Below are 9,548 nucleotides of genomic sequence, written 5' to 3' on the forward strand. Positions count from 1 at the left end.
TTTGTGGTAGTTTTGTGTTATGGCTCCTTAATATTTCTGTTTGGTTATACTGCATGTCATTTCGTGTCTCCTTGTGTTGGTTTAGCATCGTGTTGTTGTCGCTTTTGTGGCTTGTTGCAGGTGTTCAGTCGTTGTCGTCATGTGTCGCCCTTTCACATTAGTTTGTGTCTCTTTGTGGTTGATTTGTGTTACTGTGAAGGTATTTGGAATCCTTTTATAGACATTTTGTGTGTTTTCGTTGTTGCGTTTTGGACACGTTGAAGTTTTTTGCTGCCGTTTTCCATTTCTTGGGAGTTCTTTGGCATCTTCTTGTTGTCATTTTGTGTCTCTTTGTGCATTTTGCAGTGGTTTAGCCTCCGTCTGCAGCCTGTTGCCACATCGAGTTGTTCACTGCAGCTGTTGTGTGTCTTTGTGCTTGTTTTGTGTCTGTTGTCGTTGGACTCTAACTCCCTCTTTGTGATCATTTTCAGCCTCCTTTGTGTCTCGCTGTCGTTGCTTTTTTGGACACCGTCTTTGGCCTCGAGCTCCTCCGACCCGGTTTGGTCTCAGTCGGTCGTCTTGACTAAATCCGTCGGCTGCAGCTCCGTTTCTACGCCTTTGTGTATTTTTACTACACAGTTTGAGCGGCTGTATCGCTCGTCATTAGTTGTACGCTGTGTTTTAGAGGCGGTTTTGATTTTTATTGGATTATTATGACAGATTATTTTCTAAAACGTTCGTATGTTTGGACAAACCTGAAAGTAAAGATTTCACTAAAAGTTTTCCTTCATCCAACGTTGGACTTCTGAACCCGATGAAGCTGGGTTCACTGTGTTCTGGTGCATTGCTGGTTCCCTTCGCTGCAGGTTTTGTCCACTTGCTTCTGGCCTTCCCACATTTAAATCCTGTTAGTGTGGCGCCACCCAGAGGCCTGGACGGGACCTGCAGGGCGACGGAGGTTTCCTGAGGACAGGCGCTGTTTTCATCCCCCTGATGGAAACACTCGGGCGTGATGAAGCGTTTCATCGCCGAGTCGGATCAGACGGAGGACGAGACGCCTTTGTTCTCCTGCCGGATCAGAGGAAGCACACGAGAAACGCCGCTTGATTTGATTTCAGTCGTCGGTGATGGAGACACCGGATTCAGCTTCGGTCTGGAAAATGAAAATATCTCAACAAAGAATTCAGAGTCGGGAGTCACTCCATGAATCATCGACCATCAGTTCTCCTCACAATCAGCTTCTACAATAACTTCAGTTTAAGGAAGCAAAGTTTCACCTTCATACTGTGAATATTTTCAGAGTTAAAGGACCGTTAGCTTTATCTTTTTTCAAACTCAAAATTCACACATTGTTCTATAAATACAGCAAAGAGTTGATTATTTACACATTAAACAACATTATCCGCACTGTGACGTGTTTCTGTGCAACTGGGGACTTTAAACCCAGTATTTACTCTCTTTTAGCTCCATTTTTGGTCTCCACCACCTCCCAAAGAAAACGTATAAATGTTTAGAAGCTAAATTCTGCAACAACAACACAAATCAGGTAGTAAATTGTGAGTTTATAAGTCTTCTCCTCTGAAACAGCGCCTTTGTCTGGAAAAAAACACACACACAAGCAATAAGCAAGACGCAAAACAATAAAGTTTAAATCTGGGTGGCTAAACAATGAGCTGGAAGATGCTAAAATGAACTTTGCTAATGATTATATAGAACGAAAACTAAATTAATTGATAACTGCTATGTGTTATCCTTACCTCTATGCAGCATTTTAGCAACTTTGACAGAATATATCAAATCATTGATGTCAAAGAGACAGATTTTGTTCTCGGTATCTGGTGGAGGAGACCAAAAATGGAGCTAAAAGAGAGCCGATACTGGATTTATGGATGTCATGGTAACTAGTCGATGGGAAAAAAATAAAAATGTTAGAAAATGTTTTTGTTTTGTTTTTTAAATAAAGCAAAACGTTGCTTATCTACACATTCAGCAGACATTCAGCAACATTATCCGCACAGTGAAGTTGTGTTCAGTGCACCTGGTGACTTTAAATCCAGTATTTACTCTCTTTTAGCTCCGTTTTTGGTCTCCACCACCTCCTACAGACAATACGTCACTGTTTAGGAGCTAAATTCTGCAAAAAACAAACTTCGTCTGGAATAAACACACACAAGAGTATTAAGCAAGAACCAAAAAACATTAAAAAAACGCCATTTTTAGTCTGGAAAATGAAAATATGTCAACAAAAAGTCCAGAATTGGGAGTCATTCCAAGTATCATCGACCATAAGTTCTCCTCTCAACCAGCTCGTGCAAAAACCTTAGTGTATTTAATGAAGCCATGTCGAAAACTTCAACCGAATCAGTTTTAAATCCACAATCTTAACACTGCATCTGTTTTTGTTGTGTGTTTTCTTCTACATATTTAAGACATTTCTGCCACAAATCGATGCAGAAAAGGAACAAACTGGATGTAAAACCTACATCCATGACTGCTGATGTTCTTCAGAGGGAGTCCACCTGGAAAGACAAAGCAGATTCTGCAGACAGAAAATGCAGAAACAAACCGATTTAATTCACTACTATCCATGTGACGCGTTAAGAAAAGGGTCGGATCCTCTTCCTTGTTAATAGCTCATTTATTTAATTCATCGTTTCACAAAAGCAACACATGACGTGTACTGCAGATCGAGTTTAAGGTAAAGAGTCGCCACCAGAAAACTACAGTCTGTGCAAAATAGTGCATTTTCATAGAGATACAAGGCGAGCAGAGAAAAGACAGGACAGGTCAGCGTTTCCAACCTCTGCAGCCCAGATTTAAAGAAGAAAAAAAAACAAAAACGAGGAAACGGCTCAACCGAATCCACCTTTTTGCTTCAGTTAATTCAGTTCAGGTTTGCATCGTTTCATACTCTCTGATTTAGACGTAAACAGTCTGATATCGCACAGAAGAGCAGTTTAAAATGTCTCCGTGCCACCTTTATTTATTTTGGTTCAATTTGAGAAAAGCTGCAAGTAAACGATCGCCGAGAAGCTCTGGAGCAGGAGGTAGAAACGCTGGGAGGTAGAGAGGACGAGTAGAAAGAAGCACAAGCACATGTTTGTCCCGTTGTCCATAAATATGAACAGCAAGCTTCAGGTCGGTGTGGCGGACAGGCACGCTGTTCAACATCAGTGATGGCTTTGAAGGAAACCGCCGCAGGCTTCATGCTTTTCTCTGCAAATGGCAACAAGCTGCAGGTCTGTCGAGTCCATTTTCATGTATTTTAAGGTAAAGTTTACAGCACAAAACAGCGTCATGCAGACAACAAACGAGGAAGACACGGTCGAATATCCATGCTGCGTTTGAGACATGTCAGAAAATCAGGAATTCAGACACAAACATTTGCTTTCCCAGGAGCAGAAAACAGATTCTGATGTGAAACACAGACATGCCATCGCTCCTAATGCTTTACCAAGTGGGGTAATAAAACTTTAATTAGCTCTCCGTTCCTGTAAATGTCCTGAACCTGCACTAATAGTTCAGTTTTTGACCATTTGGGTGCAGCAGAAACAAACTACAAACTCAAAATTCTCACATTGTTTTTCAAATAAAGCAAAGAGTTGATTATTTACACATTAAACAACATTATCCACACAGTGAAGTTGTGTTTCTGTGCATCTGGTGACTTTAAAGCCAGTATTTACTCTCTTTTAGCTCCGTTTTTGGTCTCCACCACCTCCTAACAACAACATAAAACTGTTTAGGAGCTAAATTCTGCTAAAAACTGTGTCTTTCTGCCAGTAATAAGGCTTCTTCTCTGAAACAGCTGCCTTTGTGTGGAAAAACCCCCCACACAAGATCAATAAGCAAGACCCAAAACAGTAAAGTTTAAATCTGGGCGGCTAAACAATGAGCTGTTAAATTAACGTGGTTAATGATCATATAGAACTAAAACTCAATTAATTGATTTCTACTACGTGTTTTCCACCTCTACACAGTATTTTAGCAACTTTAACTTCAATGATTTGATATTTTCTGTCAGCTAAAGAGCCAGGATTTGTTCTCGGTATCCGGTGGAGGAGACCAAACATGGAGCTAAAAGAGAACAGATACTGGATTTATGGACGTCACGGTAGCTAGTCGATGCAATTTTTTTTTTCTCTAGAAAATGTTAAAGTACTTGTTTATGGCTATGAAACAACGTCCCGCCCACAGCGCCATCTGATTGGTTACATGACGTGAGCAACAGCCAATCAACAATGAAGGATGTTGGTCAACCGCTAATGTTGTTTTTTTAATAGTTTATGTTGAAATACAGATTTGAATTTACTTCTACCTATATTTATATATTTCTAGCAAACTTCAGAGAACTTAAATGTATATTAGAGTTTTTTTTACAGAATCTTAATGTACATTTTAGCATTTCTGCTGCTGGGACGAGGACTGCCAAGCTAATTTCTGCTGTATTTTAAGTCATAAACACGTTTGAATGATTAATTCTGTCGTATTAGATTTGATATTCAGTGGAACCAAATGTCTTCACTGGAACAAAAACATGATTGCGCCGTATTTGTTGGCTGCGTAAACAGGCGACAGCTTTGCGTTAATTCACCTTATTTCCATTTAAACTTGGCAGAAACAATCTCTGGTAAACAAACAGATGTAAACAACAACTAGCTGGTAGAACTAGTGGAACATTTAGCAGCTGACGATTCGGATATTTTGCTCCAGAGATGGTGGAGACCAAAAACGGAGCAAAAAAAAGTGGGATGTTGCGTTTTCTGCTTGTTCTGCTGCCCCCTAGTGGCCAAAAAATAAATAAATAAATCACCAAATGCAGCTTTAAATGTGCAAAATAGCGCCGATGTTATCTACGAGCTGCGAGGATTTCCTCTTTCTGACGTCGTGTTAAACATTTTAATAAACACATCATGCATGAATCTGAGGCTTCTGTCGTCCAGAAGCTTCATCTGAATGTTCTCACAGACTCCTGGAGAAAACTCGACTTTTGCACAGTTTTGATTATTTTTTCTGCCAGTCTGAAGGCAAATATGCGGTTTATTACATGTGGATCTTGCATATAAACTGATTCTTTTTCAAACTAAAGTGGTTCTATCCAGGAAATGAGAGGAAACCTGTGGACTAGAGCTCCATGGCGGACTGCAAAGACCACGTTAGAGAACAAAGACAGGTCACTTGAGGCTTAGAATCCACAGTATGAGGAATGTAGATGAACTGCTTTAACGTCAGTCTTTGGCACTTGTGATTTCCTGGTTGACATAAATATTAAAAGCAGAGGTATGAGAGATAATAATAAAAAAAGAAGAAAAAGGAAAAAGAATCGATGCTGCTCTTCATCCTCGGCTGCTTTTATGTATTTAGTGTCTTCTCTCAGGAGAGTCAGAGCTGCGTTCGCCGGCCTCGGACGTTGCATAGTGTTGTTGGAGGCCGTGGGGTCTCGGCGGGGGTCACTTCCTTCACCACTTCTTCTTCTTCTTTGTAAACATGACGCCCAGATTTTCAGGCACCGTGGAGTTCGTCACCGTGTTCGTAGGAGTGGAAGGAGCATCCACGTTTCCCCCGTTTGTACATTTAGTCCACTCGTGTGTGCAAAGCGCTTCTGGAGGCGACGCTGCTTCGAAAACAGCCGACGAGAACAGAACTGCAGCAGCAAGTCTAGAAGTGGAGGCAGAGTTGGGTTTTCTAGTTCGAATCTTCAGGTCACGGAGCAGCTAAACACTGGTTTCTCTGAGAGATGATTGACTGAAGGTTGATTAGTCGGAATTAATCAAATTATCGCTTTTCAAGACGAAGAGAAAAACTTGTTCTTGGTCTTACAGGGCTGCAAATGTTGGAGCTTCAGTTGTTGGTTGGAGAAAACAAGCTGCTGGTCTACTGAGCCAAACATTAATAATCAATAACAGAAGTGATCCCACCGTCCTGATGATATTTGCTGAATCTTGATGTAAAAAAATATCTTGTCGACTGTTTGATTAAAAAAAAAAATCATCAATTTGTGAGTCAAAAACAGGTTCAAAGCTACTTTTCCCCACGTTTTGTTGTTCATGCAGATGTTTCAAACAGTCTTGCAGGATTCTGTAAATACCATCAGAACGGCGTTCAGAGAACCTGCTGGTTATCTACTGTAACGTGATGTTTTCAGCCCTGAGTTTAGCCTGACAGGCAGCGCTCCCTCTGCTACGAGACAATCCGTTGAACTTGTGCTTTTTAAAGTAATTTCAGAAGCCGCCACTCGTCTGTTTCACAGAGCAGATCCACGTCTGTTCTACAAAACTCGGCGTGACACGATTTTGATCAAATAAATGCGATGAAGTCGATAAAGTGGACGTTTTCCTGTAAAAACTGCTTCTAGCTGCTGATGCATAACGTTTGCTGCTGAATCGGTTCAGTCACATCAGGAGCTAGAAGAGCAGATAAAGTAAACTCCAGGTTAACGGATTTTAGATTAAACAACCAAAAATAACGACTTAATTTAAAGTCAGCGACAAAATCTGACGTATCGAACGCAGCAGACGAGCTGCAGTGTGAAGAACCCGTAAAGTCAGTGTTTAATTTACACTCAGAGAGTCATAGATGCCCTCCATCACGATAGTTTCAACTATGCTGGAAGTTAGTTATACACTAGTGTGCGTTGTTGTCTGATAATCCTAGCTTAGCATCGTTAGCATGAGCCTCAGCTTGCTAGCTAAACCCGACCACCACCAGACACCGTTCATTCTGCAGATTTCATTAACATGACGGCCACAGTTAGACATCAGGGAGGTGCAGCAAACACACCTGGAGCTCACTCAACAGCAAGAGGCTCCACCTGGTGGCGCAACCAGGTACTACAGCTGATCGACAACATGTCTTCCATCATCCTTCTGTCTTGTCTGTTAAATTCTTATTATTTGATTAACAGTTAATCATTAGCGCCCCTCGTTAAGGTGCTAGAAATCTGGACTGCAGCCGTCGTGTGATTTGACAGGAGTCTAAATTCAGGGCTAAAAACCTCACAGCTGCTGGTTAACGAGCGACCGCGAGTCACTGGTGACGATACGAGTAAAGACGTGAACGTAGTCGTTTGTTAAAGAGTAAAAACATGAAAACAACTTCAGCTGTGCAGTTCTGTTCAGCAGCTCGGACCTCCAGAACGGCGCCAGGTTCAGCCACCTGACCGACACACGAGCGCTTCCACGAGTCCGTCCCGCTCAGGTCCAGACCTCCATCGGCACCATGGCCTCCTTGGAGCCGATGGGAGGCAGCAGGTTCTGCTCGCACAGGAACTGCAGAGGGAACTGGACCAGGAAGCCGCGGATCTTCTTGAGCTCCTCGTGAGCCCGCGGCAGGTCCTCCTTGTCCAGGCCCGGCTTGGCCAGGTAGCCCTCCAGCTCCAGGATGTTACGGACGTCGCTGGACGGCAGACAGCGGAAAACCTGAAGGAGCCGAGGGAAGGAAAACGGGTCTGGTGTCAAGAACTGAACCCAAACATGGTTCCAACACATTAGAAGAGATGACTTTTAAATCTGTTCTGCTGTTTTTTGGATCCATTATGAAGCGTTTATGACTGAACATCGACCTACAGTGTGTATATAGTGTGTTCAGCTACACGTTTTATAATAAGGCTTCTGGTTCCTATTAAATAGAGCAGAGGAGACCAAGACTTAATAGAAATGTATTAAAATTAAGATAATAGTTTTAAAAAAGAAAAAGAAATTAAATACTTACACAGGGTCAGAAATAATAAAACTATGATTCAAAGATTAAAGAATAAATAAAAATTAAATTGCTAACAAAAAAATTGGCTATAGCTCTGATCTCCATTAAATACAGCAGAGGAAACCAAAACTTGGATAAAATAATATTTAAAAAATAAATGAAGTAACTACACAGGGTCAGAAACAATAAAATTATTTTTCAATCTTGAAAAATAAATTTAAAACTTGAATTAAATTGATAATTAAAAATACTGGCTTTGGCTCTGATCTCCATTAAATACATCAGAGAAAACCAAAACTTAATTAAAATAATATTTAGAAAATAAATGATGTAATTGCACAGGGTCAGAAATACAAAACTATTTTTTTCAGATTAAAAACTTGAATTAAATTGGTAAATAAAAAGGCTTCAGCCAGCAGAGGACACCAAACCCTAACAATATAAATGAGGACACTGATTCAAATTTAAATTATGTTTGGAAAATATGAAAATAATAGAAATGACACAGGGTCCAAAACAATAATCATAATTTCTTAAAAACAGAAAAACTATAAATTGAATCGCTGATTGAGAAGCTGAACCGTGGCTCCATTTACAGTTAATAAGTGATTCATCGATTTGTTGTTCCGTCTGTTCGTTCTAATCAACTGACAGAAAAATGTTCAACACAGTTTTGCAGAACCATAAATAAACTCTTCAAACTGCTTCTGTGTGACCCAAAAATATAAAAGTTTTAGTTTTATCAGTGCGTTTGCTTTCCATGATGGATTTAATCCGGTTTCTGTTGTTGTCTGTCCTCTAACATGTTCATCACTTCAGTCTGGTTGCTTTAAAACATCACAGATCGTTTGATTATTATTATTATTTTCATCTTTGACAGACAAATACGTGGAACTGCGGCCGCGTTAACTAAAAATGACAACAAACAAGCAACCAGGAAGCTCAAAGTAAAACCAAATGCTGTGTTCATCCCTCCTCCTGTGCTCTCATTGGTCACTTTAACCTCCTCCTGTGCTCTCATTGGTCACTTTAACCTCCTCCTGTGTTCCTGATGAAGCTGATGGAAGCATCACGGACTGACCTTCTGGTAGATGGTGGCGTTGCGAGCGCAGGTGGCCATCCAGACCTCCTTGTAGAACTGATCGCTGATCGGATCCGACACGTCGATGGAGGGGTCAGTGTGGGCGCCGAGGATGGTCCTGAACAGACGATAAATAAGGACGACTGGAATCAGACGAGTGACCTCACCGAGTAGAAAACTGGCTTCACTTTGACGTGAAGGAAGTTTTGTTTGGTGCATATTGACCATAAATCCACATGAAGAGGCTTAAAAGGAGCAAAGCTGCAGCAGTTCTGAGTGAATAAGTCAAATAAACACTAAAAAAATGACAAAAACGTCACAAAAAAGTCTCATGTTTACCTTCAGTTAGTACAGAAAGTGAAACTAGCTGCCCAGGAGACATTTTAGTTCATCGATCATCAGAGTTACATCAAATAAAAGCTGCAATCAGCGCAGAAGAGATTCAGTTTCACTTCATTAAACAACCGATGGATTGTTTCTGAGACGCTCTGATTCCAAAACCTCGTGTTTCCTTGACATCAATAAAGACAGAAACAAAAACTGATGCAGGAAAGGAGCAGATTGATGCTTAAGGCTTCCTCCTGATGATGTCCGTACCTGAAGCACTCCAGGCGGAGCTCCAGAGCGTACCGTCCCGCCTCGTACTGCTGCCCGTCCATCACCGAGGCAACCGTCTCCGAGTCCTCCACGATCACGGCCACCTCGCTGTCTCTCTTCCCCAGCATGCTGCGGTCGTTGATGTTGGCCGAGCCTGCAGAGGAACGCAGCGACAGGTGAGAAGGACGGT

The 9,548-nt window shown here is 41.4% G+C and overlaps 1 protein-coding gene across 1 annotated transcript in view; it reads right to left on the reverse strand.

Annotated features, from left to right (window-relative positions):
- Positions 1-2,598: 2,598 nt before the first annotated feature.
- LOC103355339 (phospholipase D1-like) overlaps positions 2,599-9,548 on the reverse strand; it is a 53,648-nt gene continuing 46,698 nt past the window's right edge. The window contains exons 18-20 of the mRNA XM_008279088.1: positions 9,359-9,512; positions 8,762-8,879; positions 2,599-7,397 (exon numbers count right to left, since the gene is read on the reverse strand). Of these exons, the coding sequence (XP_008277310.1) occupies positions 7,173-7,397; positions 8,762-8,879; positions 9,359-9,512 (497 nt within the window). The 3' untranslated portion in view covers positions 2,599-7,172. The remainder of the gene's footprint in view (positions 7,398-8,761; positions 8,880-9,358; positions 9,513-9,548) is intronic.

Source organism: Stegastes partitus, unplaced genomic scaffold, assembly GCF_000690725.1.
Source record: "Stegastes partitus isolate 25-593 unplaced genomic scaffold, Stegastes_partitus-1.0.2 Scaffold143, whole genome shotgun sequence".
Taxonomy (NCBI): Eukaryota; Metazoa; Chordata; class Actinopteri; family Pomacentridae; genus Stegastes; species Stegastes partitus.